The 20,351-nt window shown below is 53.2% G+C and overlaps 1 protein-coding gene across 9 annotated transcripts in view; it reads left to right on the forward strand.

The window, feature by feature from the left end:
• The window catches only part of rapgef2b (Rap guanine nucleotide exchange factor 2b), a 92,787-nt gene extending 79,304 nt beyond the window's left edge, over window positions 1–13,483 (forward strand). For 2 of the 9 annotated variants that reach the window (XM_066718020.1, XM_066718022.1), the window contains 15 exons: window positions 177–334; window positions 743–757; window positions 2,261–2,501; window positions 2,956–3,339; window positions 3,531–3,742; window positions 3,873–3,996; window positions 4,631–4,654; window positions 5,880–6,103; window positions 6,190–6,366; window positions 6,489–6,638; window positions 8,481–8,609; window positions 9,203–9,416; window positions 9,826–10,382; window positions 10,606–11,024; window positions 11,845–13,483. In XM_066718020.1, coding sequence (XP_066574117.1) covers window positions 177–334; window positions 743–757; window positions 2,261–2,501; window positions 2,956–3,339; window positions 3,531–3,742; window positions 3,873–3,996; window positions 4,631–4,654; window positions 5,880–6,103; window positions 6,190–6,366; window positions 6,489–6,638; window positions 8,481–8,609; window positions 9,203–9,416; window positions 9,826–10,382; window positions 10,606–11,003 — 3,007 coding nt within the window. In that variant the 3' untranslated portion in view covers window positions 11,004–11,024; window positions 11,845–13,483. The remainder of the gene's footprint in view (window positions 1–176; window positions 335–742; window positions 758–2,260; window positions 2,502–2,955; window positions 3,340–3,530; window positions 3,743–3,872; window positions 3,997–4,630; window positions 4,655–5,879; window positions 6,104–6,189; window positions 6,367–6,488; window positions 6,639–8,480; window positions 8,610–9,202; window positions 9,417–9,825; window positions 10,383–10,605; window positions 11,025–11,844) is intronic. The other 7 variants (XM_066718028.1, XM_066718029.1, XM_066718026.1 and 4 more) reach the window with 6 other exon arrangements.
• The last annotated feature ends 6,868 nt before the right edge of the window (window positions 13,484–20,351 follow it).

A 20,351-nucleotide genomic window follows, 5' to 3' on the forward strand; every position in this document is an offset into this window, starting at 1 on the left:
TTGTGTGTGGTTGGCACACTGGTGAAGCTGAAGGGGCCAGAACTCATCCTCTCCTCGACCAACCATATCACAGGGCCTGATGCCCATCCCCTGTTTCCACTCACCGCTGAGGGGGCCGGGTGGACTGACTTTGCACTCCCCCTCTCACGCCTCCTCTCTGTGCTTCCCCCCCGCAGCGACGTGGGTATCGGCCAGTCCCAGGACGACAGCATCGTGGGGCTGCGGCAGTCCAAGCACATCCCCCCCGCCCTGCCGGTCAGCGGCACCCTCTCCTCCAGCAACCCCGACCTGCTGCAGTCGCACCACCGCATCCTGGACTTCAACAACGCGCCAGGTGAGGGGTGGGGAGAGGGAGGGGAGGGATACATGGAGAGGTTGAAGGATGGAGAGAGGGATGGAGGGGAGGGAGGGAGGGAGACATGGAGAGGTGGAAGGATGGAGAGAGGGTGGGGGAGGGATGGAGAGGGTGGGGGAGGGATGGAGAGGGTGGGGAGGGATGGAGAAAGGGGTAGGGAAGGAGGTATGAAGGTGGGAGAGACAGAGAGACGGACAGGAGCACAGGCCACGCCCTTCCTGTCGGTGGCAGGTGTCCGGGCTGGAGCCGAGGATCCGAGGAGACGTACCGATGTCATCGAATGTGAAATAAAAACGGATCTGTACTGACAGTGTGAGACTAAAGCAGTGAGATCATGTTAATGGCTCGTGATTTCTGCTCTAAAGTGTGTGTCTCTCCTCTTTGCAGCCCCGGGCAGTTGTAGTGAGTATCTGAGCTCTGTCCTCTCCTCTGGGTGTCTGTGCGCTGCTCTAAAGCCAAGCTCTTTCCTCTGTCTGGGTGGCACCAGGGCGGCACTGTGAATCATGGGCGTCTTTGGGGTTTTGGGGTTTTCAGTCCAGTCGTGAATGCCTGCACCCTCTTCCCTGTTGGGAGCTCTCTGTGATGTAGAGTTGCCCGATTCCTCCGCTCGGATGTGGCTCAACCTGTGTAATGTTGCCCCATTCGAACTCTACAACTGGGAGCAACCACAGAGATGCCAAGCTTACACACACAAACTCGGTCCACTTTTATTCAGCGATAATCTGAATCGGTGTCGAGGAAAACCCTTCAGTTTAGCATTAGTCCTGTCCCGGTCTCACAGGAGAAGAGACTTCCAGAAAGCAAAGTGAATCCACACACACACACACACACACACACACACACACACACACACACACACACCCACGTCTGAGTGGGTCCTGTCCCTCAGCAGAACTTCAGGACGCCGTTTTGAGCGCCCTCCCCATTGTGGCCGTCAGACAGCACTGAACAACGGTCTCGGATGACAGTCGAGGTGTCCGTGTTGCACTTCTTGCCATTTTTGAGCTGGTCTCTTCTCCCCACCATGATAGAACATCCCCTAGTCATGAACTATTTTTTAGACATCAAGCTGCTCCCTATAATTATTTAACCTGCAGGCTTCCGTAGAGTAAGGCTGTGCTGTTGACAGGAAGTGAGCTGCATTGTGGGAGCGCTTTTTCCCCGGGCGTGTTGGGACGCTCTGCTCCACCGGAGCAGCGTGGTTCTGTGTTCTGCCCGGGGGCTGTGGCAGCGGCCTTGCCAGGTGATGTTCGCTCTGCAGTGGGGAGGGCACAGATATGGGTCAGAGTGTAACTGCTTGAGTTGGAGGGTGGAGTGTAGAAAACTGAATCGTGTGAAAATGAGAGAAGCTGGAGGAGATTGTTTTAATGGGAGTTTTGAAAAGCATGTGAGATTGTGCAAGAAGTGTGCATCTGTGTTGCACGCCGTTGTCGTTCATAATTGCTGCTGAAATCCACAGCCCCAGCTTCCTGATTATTTGATTTGTTTTTCCGCTGCCTGATTGTGCCGCGAAGCAGAATCCTTGACGATGATCTAAACCTTCTGGCTTTTTGCCTGTCAGTCATTCAGGGCGTCATCTGATTGTCCAAAAACATTTGATCTTTCTGATCCAGCACGAGAAATGTACACGAGCCTGTGCTACATGTTCCAATCAATCGCTTTGCTGCTTTTGTGCTTTTCTCTTATTTGGGGAGAAACACTTACACAAGCACAATTGAGATAAGCTCTCATTCTCATACACTCATTTGCACACACTCACACGTTAACATCCACTCAAACACATGCTCACACTCACTCACTCACTCACTCACTCACTCTCCCACCCATCCTCCCCCTGCCATCACTCACTTCTCTCCTCCCCCTCTCTCCTCCTCCCTCGGTCCCTCTCTCCCCCTTCCCCGTTAGACCTGCCAGACCAGGTCCTGCGCGTCTTCAAGGCCGACCAGCAGAGCCGCTACATCATGATCAGCAAGGACACCACGGCCAAGGAGGTGGTGGTCCAGGCCATCCGCGAGTTCGCGCTGACCGCAGCGCCCGACGCCTACTCCCTGTGTGAGGTGTCCGTCACCCCCGAGGGCGTCATCAAGCAGCGCCGGCTGCCCGACCAGCTCTCCAAACTGGCCGACCGCATCCAGCTCAGCGGGAGGTGAGTCCAGGCCCGGCCCGGCTTTCCACCGGCCTGACTGTATGCCTGTCTGGGCCTTTGTGTCGTCGGCTTCCCGGGGCAGTGAGAGATCACAGTGCCCTCTGGTGTGTGTAGCAAGCATTGGCAGATCGTTTCTTGTCTGGGTTTGTGTAAGTCCCCTGTGATGGACGCACTTAAATGTCTGCCACAATGAAGAGAGGTGTGTCTGTGTGTAAAATAAAACATATTTTGCCCACATATATAAGTATATACATCTATACATTGTATAAAAAATATATACACACCCATTCCCAGACAGATTTCACTCCGTCTGTCCTCCAGGGGACATCCAGCCCTTCTGTCTTGGTTTAATGTCTGTTAACGCTGCTCTGTCCGTCTCGGTGTCTCTCTCTCTCTGTCCGTCCGTCTCGGTGTCTCGTCTCAACGTCTCCCCCTGCCCTGTCCCCCGGTCCAGGTACTACCTGAAGAACAATATGGAGACAGAGACGCTGTGCTCGGACGAGGATGCGCAGGACCTGCTGCGCGAGAGCCAGATCAGCCTGCTGCAGCTCAGCACGGTGGAGGTGGCCACCCAGCTGTCCATGCGCAACTTTGAGCTGTTCTGCGGCATCGAGCCCACGGAGTACATTGACGACCTGTTCAAGATCAAGTCCAAGACGGGCGCGGCCAACCTGAAGAAGTTCGAGGAGGTCATCAACCAGGAGACCTTCTGGGTGGCGTCGGAGATCGTGCGGGAGCAGAACCAGCTGAAGAGGATGAAGATCATCAAGCACTTCATCAAGATCGCGCTGCACTGCCGCGAGTGCAAGAATTTCAACTCCATGTTCGCCATCATCAGGTAATGGGGGGAGATTGGCGTGATTAGCTGCTCGGTTCATTCGTGAGATGGGCAGCTAAACCTTGGGTCCCTCGACTGTGGTGTGGTGTGGTGTAATGTATAGGCCGTGTGGTGTGGTGTGGTATCGTGTATAGGCGGTGTGGTGTGGTGTATAGGCAGTGTGGTGTATGAGATGATGGTTTGTCTGGCAGTGGGCTGAACCTGGCCCCGGTGTCGCGGCTGCGCGGGACGTGGGAGAAGCTGCCCAGCAAGTACGAGAAGCTCTTCCAGGACCTGCAGGACCTCTTCGACCCGTCCCGCAACATGGCCAAGTACCGCAACGTCCTCAACAGCCAGACCCTGCAGCCGCCCATCATCCCCCTGTTCCCGGTGATCAAGAAGGACCTCACCTTCCTCCACGAAGGTGAGCGGTGGGGGCCGGCGTGGAGGGGCGGGGTGCGGCGCCAGGGTCCGGGCCCGCGATAGCGTTGGGTGAGCACTAGAGGTGGACGTGGCCGGTTTTTATTTTGATCGTGTCTCCCTCCTCCCCCCAGGCAACGACTCCAAGGTGGACGGCCTGGTCAACTTCGAGAAGCTGCGCATGATCGCCAAGGAGATCAGGCACGTGGGCCGCATGGCCTCCATCAACATGGACCCGGCGCTGATGTTCAGGACGAGGTAGGAGGCTCGGTCCCGGCGTTTTGAGTGGGCCCACGCGTGTGTCGGGCCGGGGGGGCGTCTCTGTCCCCTTGGCATCACGTGTGCGGAGTTTACACTCTGAGATGATGAGAGAAGAGAGAGAGACCGTTTTAGTTGCCAGTGATGAGAACAGGTTCCCGACACTAGATTAACGCGTCCTTTGATGAAAGATGTACTTTTTTCTCTCATTTTATTTCTAACTTTGGTGGAAATCCCCAGATGCACACTTTGTCTCGCAGGTTCGCCAGTTTTCCCTCTAAACCCCCTAAACATGGGGGCCTCAGTGAGCATTGATAGTCTTATTTTATTTGTATGTCCCGTGTTTCTCTGTGTGCTTGACGCTGGCGAAAGCTCTTCCTTGGTGGTGGATCATCACGCTTCCCTCACTCCTCCCTCTCGTACATCCATCGCCGCAGGCCTCTCGGAGTTAGTGTCTGGTGTTAGAGTACTGTGATCCTAGGCTGCATGTGATGTGCGTGTGAGGTGCGTGTCTGCGATTCGGGTGACTTCTCATCGGGGGATCTGGTCTCTCCTGTCTAAGCTTGTCTCTCTTCTCTCTGTCTCTCTTCCTCCTGTGCCCATGCTTCTCTGTTCATGGTTCTCACTCACACAGGAAGAAGAAGTGGAGGAGTCTGGGGTAAGTGTGGCGCTTCTCTCCCGGCGCCCCTTTTTTCTGTTCCGCTCATTTTGCATCGTGTGTGTCGCTCCGTTCGTTTGCTCTCCCTCATTCTGCCTCTTAATTTTTCTGACGCTTCCGGCTATTGATTAATTTACATTTATTATTTGTATTGATTTGATTTGGATTTCATTTTTTAACCCGCTTCTGCTCCCGCCAAAAAGACAAAGACTGCAACAACGTATTTACTGGAGAAGTGAGTGAAACTGGTACTCTTGCTACTGCAGGGCGTTTGCCGGCCACACGTGTGTCCAGCGCGAGTTCCCCACTCGCTTCTGGGTCACGCAGCTTGTGAGCAAAATCAAGCCCGCCGCCAAGCTACATACATGCTCTGTGTATGTTGACCTCACTAGGGCGGGGGGTGGGAGTCTACAGCATCCATTAAACACTAACCCTCAGTCCTGCTGAGAATCATTAAACCTGGCCCTTGACTCCATACCAGCTCATCTCAATTGAACCAGTTTAATCTCTAACACCCTGCACTGCGTCCCGTGACCCCCCGGCCACGCCCCCGGCCATGCCCCGTCCTCCATGTTCCCACAGACCTGCTCCATCGGCCTTTAACCCTTCATTAACTTCATTTTGGTGGGGGGGGTGGGGCTTCTACACAACACCCACAGACCTCCGACACGCTCTCTGCCACAACACGGGACAGCCAACGTGGTTATTAAGGACTAGCTTTCCTCAGTCACTTCTTGAATAAGAACGGGGTTGTCTGGACACAAGGGGGGGCCTCCCAGTCAAAATAATGTATTATTAAAATCCACCCCCACCACCAGTGACGCCACTGAAGATGGAGAATGGCACTCGCATACAAACACACTCTCACAGACGCTCTGCTTACACGCAGAGCTCAGGTGAATCGGCCCCGGCCCCTCCCTCCCACCGGTCCTGTATCGTTTATTTACTTTGACACATTGATTATGATTTTGTCCCCATGCTGTTTCCTGGAATGCGGCATGCGACGGTGTGAGCTGCAGTGAATGCGCCCTGGTGCATGTTCTGGTTGTTTTTTTCTTAAGCTGTTTTGCGTGCGAGCCCCCCCCCACACTTCCATGTGCCTCTGCTTCGAACAGGGCACCCCCCTCCCCTCTGCCAGACCCCCCAACTGCCCTCCGACAGCTCCTACAGAACTCACCTCCCATCTCCTCTCTCTCCCTCTCTCTCCCCCTCTCCGTGCCCCCAGGTCCCTGAGCCAGGGCAGCGCCAACGCGGCGGTGCTGGACGTGGTGCAGTCGGGGGGGCACAAGAAGCGCGTGCGCCGCAGCTCCTTCCTCAATGCCAAGAAGCTGTACGAGGACGCACAGATGGCGCGCAAGGTGAAGCAGTACCTGTCCAACCTGACGCTAGACACGAGCGAGGAGACGCTGCAGACCATCTCCCTGCAGTGCGAGCCGTCCACCAACACCCGTGAGTCTCCTCCGCCGCCGGTCCGGAGGCCGCCGAGCCCATCTAGAGTTCGGGCCACTGACCGCTCGTGTTGTCCTCTCCGACAGTGCCCAAGAACACGGGAGACAAGAAGGGCAGCAAGGCGGACACGTCCCCCGTGGTGCCCCGCGCCGCCGGGCAGAAGCAGCCGCAGCCGCAGAAGGGCGGCCAGGCGCTCCAGGTCCCGGCCGTGTCGCTCTACCCATCTCGCAAGAGGGTCCCCGTCAAAGATCTGCCCCCCTTCGGTGAGCAGAGCCCCCTGGTCCTGGGCTGTTGTGTCGTCAGGCGTTCTGTGCTTCTGGTTTTGTCGAGTTTGGATCTGCCTCTGTGACTTCCTTCCTTCCTTCTCGTTCTCCTGCTGCTCCAGGTACGAGCTCACCTCAGGCCTTAAAGAAAATCCTGTCGCTGTCGGAGGAAGCGAGCGAGAGACACAAAAAGCCGACGGAGGACACAGTGTCCAACGCCTCGTCCCAGCTGTCCTCACCGCCCACCTCCCCCCAGAGCTCCCCCCGCAAAGGTAAGCGCCGGGCCAAGGGGTGGGCGGGGCGATCGCTGTACGATCTCACTCCCTCCGTTCCTTCAAACGCATTCTTATCCTCCAGCGAGCTTTTATTGACCTTTAACCCCTCCTTCTCTATAAACATAGTATACTATCTTGACACTTTCTGTTCGGTTGGTTTGGAAATCCATCGCCCCCCCCGCAGTTCTTTAAACTTGATGGATTTCTGCAAAGCAGCTTGTGTTCCTGTGTGAGAAATACCAGCTTCTTCATTTATATAATAAATACAATTTTACAACCAGCTTATCTTTTGCTACTTTGCAAATGTTTCTGTGTAGCAAGTTTTTTAGTATTTTTTTTTATGCTCAGGAAGTTTAATCTCAGCACAGTACAGGATTATGTGCGTTACGCAGGATAAAGCTCTGCTGCCAAGTATTTCAGTCGGATTATATGTCACCGAGCGGGTGTGAGAGAGATCTGGAGCGCCCGTCCGCTTCTCATCTCCCCAGCAGGTTATCGCCAGACTGGCATTCATTTTCCTGTGGTTTCGATAAAAATGTGCAGCTACTAAAAATAAGGAAATACTCTTTTCCTCAGAGGATATATTGACACACTGCGGGTCGTGTGAAATGCCAGGTTTCAGCCAGGCCTCCTACTCTACTCTGTGGTTCTTGTCCCATGCTGATGATGTCATTGCTAGGCGTTGTGTGCCCCCAGCTCTGTCCAGAAATGCCAGATCCCTTTGCGAGAATGTCTCAGTTTTGATCCAGAGGTCTCTGAAATCCTAAGTGGGATTTTTGTATACATTTTTATCCCACTTGCTTGTGTGCCGAAGTGTTGTTGTCCTTGCTGTGTTCCTGGAGGAGGGCGTGGTCTATCGAAAACCTCTGGATGAGCCTTCTGTGCACTTCCTGTTTGATTCTCTGTCTTCTGAAGCCCCGACCTCACACTTGTCTTGACGTGTTTGTGTCGTGTTCCCCCATCCTGTCTGTCATGTGCAAAACGATGTGTGTGTTGTCGTTTCACTGTGTGTTGTCTCTGTTTTCTTGTTGCCCTGCACACAGGACGCGCGTCACAGAGGAGTCACGCCCTTAGAAACTCGGCTTTTCACTTTAGGAAATTGTGCACCGGTAAATCCTGCTGCTGCCTAGGAGCTGTGCCTGTGTTTGACTAGCCGTGGTGACTGTAGATTGGTAGATGGCGCTGTCGTGTGATTTGGCTACTTGCTTATGACATTAAGTGCTTGATGACTTGGGTTTCTACTGACTGCATGTGATTCCGGAGTGTCCGTGTTGTTCTGGGGACAGCGATCTAATTGTGATCCACTATGATGTGTTTGGCACATGCTGTTTTGCTTATGTTATTTGATTGATGGACACTGGAACAGTCTGGGTAAAACTGCCCCTGTATCACAGGACGCTACACGACTGTCTCCCGCTCGCATGATACACAGTCATGCCTTTAAGCACATGCTGGATCTTTCTGAATAGTCTAGTGTGTTTATTCCTGTTGCGCATCAGCCCAGCCAGGACTGAGTCGTGGAGCCGGGCGAGTCTCGGCGTCTGTGTCTCTGATCTGCCCAGGACCGCGTGTCTGTCTGTGTCCTGGTCTCCATTTTCTTCCTTTGACAGTGTTCAGCTGCCCCCCCAAAAAAACATATCGCTGATTAATTAAATAAAAAAAGCCGACAAACTGGATCAGGAAATCGACAAACCAGCCGCTTTCCCCAACCCCCACCCCGCTTGCCTGTCAGCCACTTGGCACCGGACCCAGCGGCCGTGGCACAGCGATGCCGGCGGAGTTGGCGTGGGGCCGAGCAGTGCGGCGTGGGCTAAACTGTTTTCTTGTCCCGTTTGTCAGGTGGCAGTCAGCTGAGAACTCGCACCTGCCGGCACTCAGAGCTGTGCGGCCCCCCCGGCCCAGCCGCCCCCCTGGGAAGTGAGAACTGTAACAGGAATAACAATGGCGCGGCGCGGACCTGTGGGATAGGTGGGGTTTCACTAGTCGGACCAGAGCACACCCCCCACGCCGCTGTCCACAGCGTCACTCAGGACTCCCTTTACTCGGGGACCCCCATTACTCACGCACTGTCACACCACTACACCACCACCCCCCATCCCCCAGCGCCACCGGATTGGGTTTATTTTTCGGGGTTTTTGTTTTTCTGTTCTGGTGATCGACGAGGAGGGAGAGACCTCCCGGGAGGCTGGGGGTGTCGAGTGGAGAAGCGTGTTGGGAGATCTCTGTCCCTGCGCTGGACTCAGCCTGTCTTAAGCTGCAGGACCTGGGCTGCTTCAGTTGGGTTTTAGGGCTGTCAGTTTGTGGCGGCAGAACAGGCCAAAGCTCGGTATCACACTGGGAATAGGAATATGATTTCAATTATATATATCTAATATGCTATTAACCCCCACTCTGGAGTCGGGGGCAACGGCGGCTGCACTGCTGCCCCGTGTCCCCCAGTGTGCCTGGAAGAAACACGAACAAATAAAATAAACTGAGCTGTCAGGGTCTGTGAGGGCATCTGCACTCAGACCCGCAGCTCACGCTCTCCCTCCTGCCCGTGTCTCCTCTCTATCGCCCAGGTTACCCTCTGGCCCCGAGCGGCACCGTGGACAACTTCTCCGACTCGGGCCACAGCGACGTCTCCTCGCGCTCCAGCATCGTCAGCAACTCGTCCTTCGACCTGGCGCACGACGGCCGCCGGCAGCGCCACTCGGTCAGCGCCGGCGACTCCAGCCTCGGGGGTGGCAGGATGGAGCGCCGGGCCACGCTGGACCCGGACCAGTACAGCCTGGGGTAGGACAGGGCGTGGCTGCGGTGGGGGGGCGTTATTGATGCTTTTAGAGATCCGCAACAGTCAGAGGAAATTCAGAAGGGTGGGAATCGCCACAGCTATAGTAAATAACAATAACAGCCCTCGATCATGTGTGCTGAGCCGAGAAGGACAGGGTGGGAGAGGGAGGGAGGGAGGGAGGGATGGGGTGGGCGAGAGGGGAGGGAGGGACGGGGTGGGCGTAAACCTGCCACACCTTGGCGCAGGGGGACACTGGTGCTGTTCGCACCTGCTTTGGGGCACCCGATGGAGGAGTGCAGATGCCGCTGTGCAGTGGCCTGGCACTGCGGATGTGGACTGTGCCCGCGGACCCCATCGCCACGGCCCTGTCAGCAGAGCCTGTGAATGATTCCGCACCCCGTCTCTCCGCAGCTCGTACGCCTCGATGCACGAGGGCCGGGCCCTGTACGCCGGTGCCACGGTGCTGTCGTCCCCGAGCTCGGAGGAGCTGACGCAGGACCACGGGGACCGCGTGTCTCTGGACGCGGCGGACAGCGGCAGAGGAAGCTGGACCTCCTGCTCCAGTGGCTCCCACGACAACATCCAGACCATCCAGCACCAGCGCAGCTGGGAGACGCTCATTCTCGGGCACCCGCACTTCGACAGCTCCTCCGCGGACGGGCCGGGCCTGTGGGCCGCCGGCTGCCCCATGGACCCCCAGCTGTACGGCGACCCCGGGGCCCGGCTGCTGCGTGCGGGGCAGGACCACGGGCAGACGCGGGGCAGCTGGGCCTCCTCCACCTCCTCCACGGGCTACTGGGGCGAGGACTCCGAGGGAGACACCGGGACCATCAAGCGCCGGGGCGGCAAGGATGTGAGCGCGGACGCCGACGCCAGCAGCATCGCTTCCAGCGCCTCCGAGGAGTCCAAGCAGCACTCGCGGCCTGCGCACATCCCCATGCCCTCGGGCGGCGCCAAGGGGCTTATCGGTGAGTGCCAGGGGCTCGGGCCCTCCCTGTCGTGGTGCCTGGTCTGGTCTGCTGCCCGTGTTCATCATCCTCAGCGTGGCGGCGGCCGTGTCTCATGCTCTGTCGCCTCCACTGCTCCTCGCTCTGGCACCGCCACACTGCCCACACATTAATATATTGCGCCCCACCAGCAGTGAATTTAAAAACCTAAACCGTTTTCCTTTCCTCTGCTGCCTCCCTGCAGCCCGCAAGGAGGGCCGTTTCCGAGAGCCACCCCCAACACCCCCGGGCTACACGGCGCTGACCATCCCGGATTTCGGTGAAGAGCGTCAGTCGCACCCGGGACGCAAGCCCCCCGACTACAGCGTGGCCCTGCAGCGCTCCCGGATGGCCCGCACCTGCGACTCCCCACAGCCCCACGCGCAGGGGCCCCCCCGGCCCGCCGGCGGCCGCCCGCAGTGGCACCGGCCCCCCAACGGAGACCCCCGGCTGCACCACCTCCACGCGCAGGGGCCGGCGGCCGATGGGGAGGAGGCGGGCGGGGGGGAGGAGTTGGAGGAGGGTGAGGGTGAGTCCTTGTCTCCAAAACTTATTCCTCTGAGGAAGACGGTGGCTTTTACACCTGAGACCCCCAGACCTTGAGTAGCAGGCAGGACGAGGCAGGTAAAGTGCGCGCGGCGCTGCCCGGCATGCACACCGAACCACACAGACCTCCAGACCGCACCCACAGACGTCCACCGCACTCTGGACCTTTGTTAACGCCGTGCCGGCGGCCCATCACGCATGCGTCCCTGTAGTGATGGCTGCGGTCCGACCCCGCGGCCCCCCGGAGCCGATCAGTGTCCCCATGACATCACCGGTCTGAGCACACCCTCCCGCCTCTCCACCCCCACGGAGAAGTCATGTGATCACCAACATCCTGTCTGTCCAAGACCGCCACCTTCATCACACAGTGCAGCAGAGAGGAGCCCAGGAGCTGCTGTGTAGGAGTGTAATGCCTGCCCCTCGCACCTCTGCGTTGAAGCCAAGACCCGTCACACGCTGCCCTGCGCCCCAGACGACGCACTTTAGTCTCCGGCACTCGAGTCAGCGCGTCACGGCGGATTGGCACAGCGCCTCCTGTTCTCATGGCAGTTCCTCCTCTCTGGCTGCGTTACAAGCTGCAGCCGCTCCTGTACAGACCCCCCCCAGAGAGGCTAGTGAGTGTGAGGGGGTGTCAGACCAGCGAGTCGCCGGTGCGTCAAACAATCGAGAAATGACGTACGCAGCGATCCCGCCTCGCCACTAGAGCTGGAGTAGTGCAGGAGTAGCGCAGGAGTACAGCATCTGCAGCTTGTAAGGCAGAGCTACACTGCTCTCATCCCACCCGTGTCAGTGTCATACGTGTCATAGTATCAGCTCGGCATGCCACCTATGATTTATGTTTTCGTTTTGTTTTTGGTGTATAGACTGACTGTCCTCCCTCTCTCCCTCTCTCTCTCAGAAGACGAGCAGGTGTCCGCTGTGTGAGACGCAGCTCTCCTCTCAGGCTGTTACCCTAGAGGGTGCGACGCCCCCTGACTGGAGAGAGAACAAGCACAGCTCCGCCCCCCCACACCTGGACTTCCACTTCGTTATCGTTTAGTGCTCGACGGACGGGTCTTCAACCCCCCCCTCCGCCTTAAAACAGCAGCAGCAGCATCAGCATGGGGCCCCGTGGCCCCCGCATGTGAAATACTGTGAAGAACACACAACACATACACACACAACACACTCTCACTCACTCACACACACACGAGAGACGCCTTGGCACTTTGGACGGACCGTCGCTCGGAGACCCCCGCAATGGCTCAGTGACTCTGCCGCCGCGGCCCCCCATTCCCGGCACCTCCCATTCCAGCCCCGTTTACACGCGCGTCGAGACTGAGCTCCGGCTGCACTGTTCTTACACTTTGTACCTTTTTCTTTGGAACGCGGCCGACTCTTTTACCCCGCAGCTGCCCTGCGCTCCTCGGCCCGACCTGCAGCCTGCGCCGCCGCGGGGCCCTGGACGAGCGCCTACACGGCTAACGGGCATCTCGCCTGATGACAGTATTATTTTACTTTATTTATGTTACATATAATATATATATATATATATATATATATATATATAATATTTTTAGATTTTTTAATTTTTAGACATTTTTGTAATGTTTTAACTCCACTGGATGGCTGCAGGCGACTCCAGATCTCCCGCCGACAGCCAGCCGGACAGCGGTCCTGTCTGACCGCACGGAGGACGGGCGGTGGCGACCCCAGACCCGGCCGCCCGCCCGCTGCGCTCGTAGACTCTGCTGCATGTCTCACAAAGGCTCGCCTGTAACACCTGCACTCTGCGCTGCTGCTATTTACTGACTGAAGAACAAAGAAGGACGAGAGACGTGGTCCGCTTGTGTTCCCGAGACTCCGGGGGACGACCCTGAAGGCTGCCGACCCTGCGGCCCTCCGCCCGAGGAGCTGCCAGTGTTCGGTTTATTTTTTATGATCATTACTGTTACTGTTATTATTCTTATTGATTGCGTTGAGCTGATCACATTGATCAGTAGGTGAAAATGATAGATTGAGATTGCAGTGTTTTTTCACTGTATTGTGTAACATCAGTGCTTTATTTAATATCTTGCTTTCCGAGAAGAAAAATCCTGTTTTTTCTTTTCTTTTCTTTCTCTTCCTTGTTACAGATATCAGATGGTCAGTTCTGCGTTTGTAATTGATGGGTAATCTGCATTAATCAGTCTTCATAGTCCATGGCGATCGTGTGTGTATAGGCAGGCGGAGTCCTACTTCTAATAACAAGTTGCACAAAACAATGTATAAGCATTAGGTAATTGTAGTACATAGAACTGCTAATTCCAGTTCAATCTGTGATGTCAAGTGCAAAATGTACATTTAACTGGTGATTTCCTCATACTTTTGATACTGCTTGTACCTGTATGTCTTTTAGAAAGACACCGGTGAAGTCTGTATCCCTTTTTTTGTATTTTTAATACAATAATTGTAAATATTGGTTATATTTTTGTTGAAAATCGTAGAAATGTACTATGTTTATGCCTCAACATCCAGTTGATATGAAACTGGGAATCAATAAATATTATGAAAAATCAGTGTGGCCGTTTCCTCAGAGTTCACTCGGCTGCCCCGTCCTGTTCTTCTGATGAATCCTGTTTTTCTGGGAGTTGTGCGACCCATCGCATCACCCAGGACGCGCATGCCTCCAGTCCTTCAGTTTGTCATTCATCAGGTCTCCCTACTGGCACAAGCCTTTCAGCTGTCCATCAGGGAGCGCTCGGAGGGAAAGTCGGCGCCGGCCGCTCGGTGCAGCCGTGTCCGCCGCGCTGCAGCTACGTGTCGTTTCTTTCCGCATCCCTTGACGTGCGTTTGCAGCGGTTGATCCAGGCTGTGCATTCTAGCCAGTTTCCATACTTCAGGGACTTAGAACCGATAATCCTTTTGCACTCCCTGCATTAGTACTGATCTGAGATGAACGGAGTGAAAGGAAACATTGAGCAGTGAGAGCCGAACCGCTTAGCGTCCACGAGGGCAGAGCGGGCAGAGCGGGCCGGCCAGCGCGTGGGACCGCAGGACACGGCCAGCAGGCTTCTGTGTGCAGAGTGGGGACGTGCCGTCCATGATGCGTACAGACTCTGGAGTCGCTGCCACGTCAGATCCCTGCGTGCAAAACCTGCCCCACGGGCTTCTGAAACGGGTGCGATTTCAGAAAACTTAGAGGAAAGTCACCAGGCAAGGAGGGGGCACAGTAAATATGCTAAACTCGCAGGTCATCACGGTATCTGATAGAACGGGCCCTGAAACCGTAGTCACATTCCCCACAATGAGAGGATGAATAAAGCTTCACTTTCTGTGCTCTCTCCATGCACTTTGGCTCAGCTGTTAGTGTTCTGGCATGACTGAAACAAGGTAAGACAATGGCAGCAGAAGCTCTTCGCTCGGACACGTACAACTGGGACCCCTACATTTGGGGAACCTGGAATCTGACTGGGCCAGCGCCTCTGGGACCACCTCGTAGAGGGGAGACAAAGCTGAAAACCCCTTGACTATCCTTGTAAACCAAAGCCACTCCTTTCTGTAGCTCCACAATCTCCTCAGATCTTTTTACACAGCATGGATGCCAGTGCCAATTCCAGATGCTTCTTTCAGTTTCTTGCAATCATTTACCCACAGAAGCTTTTTCTGTGAACGCGATATCCCAGACCATGAGTTTAGGTGCCAATAGGAACGATTTCAGTTTCTACTGAACCCAACACCGTTCTCTTCATAAAGCACAGCCTTCACCACCTCGTGTTCATGTAGAAAACAGTGCCATTCAGTACACCGAACTCCAATCACTAAGACCATTAACACACCGTCCTCCAGCTGCCAACACTATCAAACGGAATTGTTTAACGAGCAATCTGAACTCGGGCACGAATCAAAGACCTGCAGGTGAGCTCCCCTGGGCTTTGGAATGATGGATGCCAACAATGTAGAGAGGGAGAGGAATGGTGTGAATGAGAGGAGATGGATGAGCAAAAACAATGATCTCACGTGAGATTGGTTGACCATGTTCTTGTCCATGGTGTGACAATGAGAGGAGCTGGGCAGAACCACTTCAAATTTGAGCCACTTCACTGGTGCATGTATAGTCTTGACATTCAAAACTGAAAAGAGGTCAGGTACTCATCTAACAATGGAGTCTATTTCTGCAGAACTGAGAGACTTGTGAGAGACGGTGTTGGACCACGCCTGTTCTCAGAAGGGCAAGAGACCACCACCACCACCACAGGACGATTGTCTTCATTCTCCGTAGCAGTTGAAAAAGAGTCCAGAGTGATTCCAGAAATAAGGAGTGAAAGGTGTCCACTTTATCACCCCGGCTGTTCCCCGGGGGCTCTGCTGTCATTGGTTTCCCGCTCTGGTCGTGGGGTTTCCCGCGGGGGCAGCAGCCGTGCAGAGCACTGCCAGGGCGCTCTCTGTTGTTTTTCACGGCAGTAGCCGGTATACCAGCGCCGTCTGACATTGTGGCTGTCTTGCATCAGCTGCAGGTCAGGTCAAATATAGAGCTGCCAGCCCCCCAAGAGACCCTCGCTCTTCACAAAACAGAAACAACAGAGACACTGATCAGTGCTACAGGCGGAGGATTAAAAATAAAAGTCTTTGGGGAAAACCTTACCTTTGTGAATGCGTGAATTGTGTATAAGTGAAATATTCGAATGTCAGCTGCACTAAAAAGACACACGTGTGTGTATCCAAAAACAGAAAAACATCTATGGAAACAAATGTCTTCTCCCCTTCGGTGTTGACAAGTTGTAGAAGCGGAGCTCTGATGCCCCCGTGTGTCTCGGCCCATGTAGTGCAGGAGTCGGTGACACAGCAATGACATGACCTGTGCAGTCCAGATGATTTTTCTCCCTGACTTCACAGTCCACTGTCAGGTAAGTGTCCTGTTGCCTCCAGGTTTCAATGATCAGGCAGCAGGAGTCCACATCAGTACGAGGTTCTGGTTGAGATTTTATTAATTTGAGTTATTGTCAATAGAAATCTAATGCATAAGCACAATACACCCCATTGTGAGAGATTTAATCAAAGCGTGATTTAGGCCCTGTCACTAACCCTGTATTTGTGTCAAGATTCCTGCATTGCATTAGTGTGTGTGTCCAGTGGAGATGCACGAAACAATTGAAACATCTGGGTAAATGATCTCGCCGTGCCCTGTGGGTCCCTGTTGTGGCCAGGGGTTGAGTGGCAATTAATTGTGTGATTATGAAAGAAAATGAAGGAGCACAAAGAGCTCCAAAGATAAAGAAAACAAAAGCTGTGGCTTCAAGATGACGGTCTTGAGATAGTCATTAGTGAGCCTCTAAACACACATTTCAGGGCGTCGCTAACATGCACTTCACTTCATTGTTTCTAAACGTGGCGAATTAACCAGTTGTCTGAGCCCAGCGAGACGCATCAGTGATCGCTACACAATCTTCTCATCCAGCTGTTTCCCTTCACACATCTGAATTCATAACAGGGCGGGGCATCAGCATAGACAGACGGATATAATGCGTCCAGAAGCGACCCGCACCGACTCCCTTCGGCTCTCATTGTCACAATTCAGGCTTGATGAAACGGGCTTTGCATGACATTTTTCCCCCCGGCGTTTTTAATCAATCCTGTTCTGCATTATTATTAAGAAATAATAATAATAATAATAATTCAAGACTGGATGTTGAATTTATAGAAGACAGTCATTTGTATGTGATTGTCGTATGTCATACAAAGTAGCAACATCAAATAAATGCAATTAACTTTGTGTAGTCTACATTTCAAATAGCCTAGATATCGTCAACATCTATATGCATTTCCTATTCATATATCTAGGCATGTGGTTGTGTAATAATGATCCAAGTGATGCTGATATAGAGTAAAGCCTACATTGTGTTTATCAGACAGATATGCTTGTGCAACAGGGACAGTGATGGTTTATATAACAGGGCGAAAGAAGACTTTATATTGGGAAGTGGAGAGAGACCTGTGTGCTTCTATAAACAAGAACAGTGACTGTGCTGAAGAGGCAAATGTGTTGGAGGGACATGATTTTGCAACTGGAGAACTGGTGTAATTTAAAGATTTTTATTTGAAATAGGAATAGTTTCTACACTGCTGGGGCTGACTCTACCACAATATCTATTGCTAATTCTGTCTCTATCTAACTTGCTATCTGTATGTCTAAGTATCTCTCTCTATCTCTCTCTGTCTCTCTCTCAATAAATGTAGTCTGTAGCATCTGCAAGTCTGTCTCCTCTCTATATCCCTCAGATCTGAGGCGGCTCTGACCTCTTTTAAGCAATAACAGCACTCGGCACTCTCTCTGCAACAACCAACCAACGACAGCCCCCGAAGTAAGCGAGGTTTCGCTTCCTTATATACAACCCAAAACTCAGCACAAACCGATCATGTGGTTCTACAGAAAGAGAGCCCTGGTTTGTCATCGGTCATGTGTTTCTCTGACGTCCTCACCGGCCGTCCTCCCCTGCTTCGGGCTGCCCCCCTAGCAGGAGACAACAATGCTCCGCCCGGCCTCAGAGCCGCCATGCTGATGTTGAGCGCTCAATGACCACCTCGACCGGCTGTAGGACAGTCGGCTCCGCCCTCTGGGCACAAAGAGCCCCCAACTTTCATAGAAGGCCAGACACTCCCCGGCCCCATCCGCCACCACAGCTGAGATGGTCCCCTCACCACCACCACCACCACAGGACGTTATTGATATAGTCTAGCGTGCAGCCCAGCATCTGCAGGTCCCATGGCCGGAGGACCCGGCGCCCCCGCGTTCGCCTTTTGAACACCAGGCCCTTTCCCCCTTCCATGTCAACTCGCCACTGGAGTTGATGGCCTTCCGTCCTCCGCCTGGAACAGAGGAGACTACGTGGGGACTTGATTCAAGTCTTCAAAATCATGAAAGGCATCGAGCACATCAAACCAGAGGAGCTTTTCCAGATCAGCAGGGACACGCGCACCCGGGGACACAAATGGAAATTGGGCTTCAAGGCATTCAAGACAGAAAACAGGAGACACTTCTTCACACAGAGAGGCGTCACAATCTGAACAAACTCCCCAGCGATGTGGCTGAAGAGACAATTTGGGAACATTCAAAAACAGACTTGATCACTTAGTTATTAATGGACACCAAACCAGCACGATGGGGCGGATGGGCTCCTCTCGATTGGACATTTTATGTTCTTATGTTCTTATCTGTGGGTTTGACAAGGGATGCCACGCTGCAATACACACTCCCACCACACAGTGGCACTGCAACACAATATAAATTACTCATTTAGGAGGAATAGAAAGATCAGTGACTCAGTGTCATTGTAATTGTCACAGTATTGAGTCGGACAGATATTTGTACAGGTTTTAAATGTTGACTTCTAAGAGACACGTTTAGTTGTTTGAACCTCTGTCTCTCAGTACAGAGTCGGAGCCAATGAAATGAGCTCTTGTTTTGGGATCTTGGCTGTATTCTCCTGCAGATTCCATGTGTCATGTACCACCATGGAACAGTGGGCCCAGTTGTCGTGCGTGATAGAGGTGGTCAGACAGGCGTGGCAGGACAGGGCAATCAAAGGGAAGGCAAAAACGTGGTCGTGGTCACAGGCAAGGGTCGGGCGATCAGGCGATCATTCTAACGGAATCAAAGAAAGTCCAAGGTTGTGGTCAAGGGGTAAATCAGGAGGTCAAGGATACAAGGCTATAACAAGGCATGGGGAGACTGCTCGGCGATGTAGCTAACACTGACAAAACCTTGCAGTGAGTGAGGGGTTTATATGTGGAGCAGAGGGAAGCAAGGAACCAAGTTTGGAGGTGCAGGGTGAATGGGAGCAGAGGGTGATTGAACAAGTGCACATGGTGTTCAGGAATGTTGATTGATTAATTGAAGGGAGCTGGGAGAAGTGACTGGAAGGGTGATGGTGACATCTAGTGGGGAACTGGGGATGTGTTGTGAACTGTTCACTGGTGTGGCTATATACACTCACCTAAAGGATTATTAGGAACACCATACTAATACTGTGTTTGACCCCCTTTCGCCTTCAGAACTGCCTTAATTCTACGTGGCATTGATTCAACAAGGTGCTGAAAGCATTCTTTAGAAATGTTGGCCCATATTGATAGGATAGCATCTTGCAGTTGATGGAGATTTGTGGGATGCACATCCAGGGCACGAAGCTCCCGTTCCACCACATCCCAAAGATGCTCTATTGGGTTGAGATCTGGTGACTGTGGGGGCCAGTTTAGTACAGTGAACTCATTGTCATGTTCAAGAAACCAATTTGAAATGATTCGACCTTTGTGACATGGTGCATTATCCTGCTGGAAGTAGCCATCAGAGGATGGGTACATGGTGGTCATAAAGGGATGGACATGGTCAGAAACAATGCTCAGGTAGGCTGTGGCATTTAAACGATGCCCAATTGGCACTAAGGGGCCTAAAGTGTGCCAAGAAAACATCCCCCACACCATTACACCACCACCACCAGCCTGCACAGTGGTAACAAGGCATGATGGATCCATGTTCTCATTCTGTTTACGCCAAATTCTGACTCTACCATCTGAATGTCTCAACAGAAATCGAGACTCATCAGACCAGGCAACATTTTTCCAGTCTTCAACTGTCCAATTTTGGTGAGCTTGTGCAAATTGTAGCCTCTTTTTCCTATTTGTAGTGGAGATGAGTGGTACCCGGTGGGGTCTTCTGCTGTTGTAGCCCATCCGCCTCAAGGTTGTACATGTTGTGGCTTCACAAATGCTTTGCTGCATACCTCGGTTGTAACGAGTGGTTATTTCAGTCAAAGTTGCTCTTCTATCAGCTTGAATCAGTCGGCCCATTCTCCTCTGACCTCTAGCATCAACAAGGCATTTTCGCCCACAGGACTGCCGCATACTGGATGTTTTTCCCTTTTCACATCATTCTTTGTAAACCCTAGAAATGGTTGTGCGTGAAAATCCCAGTAACTGAGCAGATTGTGAAATACTCAGACCGGCCCGTCTGGCACCAACAACCATGCCACGCTCAAAATTGCTTAAATCACCTTTCTTTCCCATTCAGACATTCAGTTTGGAGTTCAGGAGATTGTCTTGACCAGGACCACACCCCTAAATGCATTGAAGCAACTGCCATGTGATTGGTTGGTTAGATAATTGCATTAATGAGAAATTGAACAGGTGTTCCTAATAATCCTTTAGGTGAGTGTATGTGTGCAAACCTAAAGATCTTGTTGTCTTGTGTCTCCTTGTTAACAGCCAGTGGCCCTTCAGCAGAAGAGCTGCATCGCTTTTCAGTTTCTGTGGGGGAAAGAGAGGGTCAGGAAAGTTACAACTGATTTTATGTAGCTTTTGAAGAAGCAACAAAGCATTTAACTTAACAATTGAACTGTGGTTTATAACGAGGTAATGGCCTGTCACATTCAGAAGCCAATCAAGTGGAGAGAG

Source organism: Amia ocellicauda, chromosome 12, assembly GCF_036373705.1.
Source record: "Amia ocellicauda isolate fAmiCal2 chromosome 12, fAmiCal2.hap1, whole genome shotgun sequence".
Lineage (NCBI taxonomy): Eukaryota > Metazoa > Chordata > Actinopteri > Amiiformes > Amiidae > Amia > Amia ocellicauda.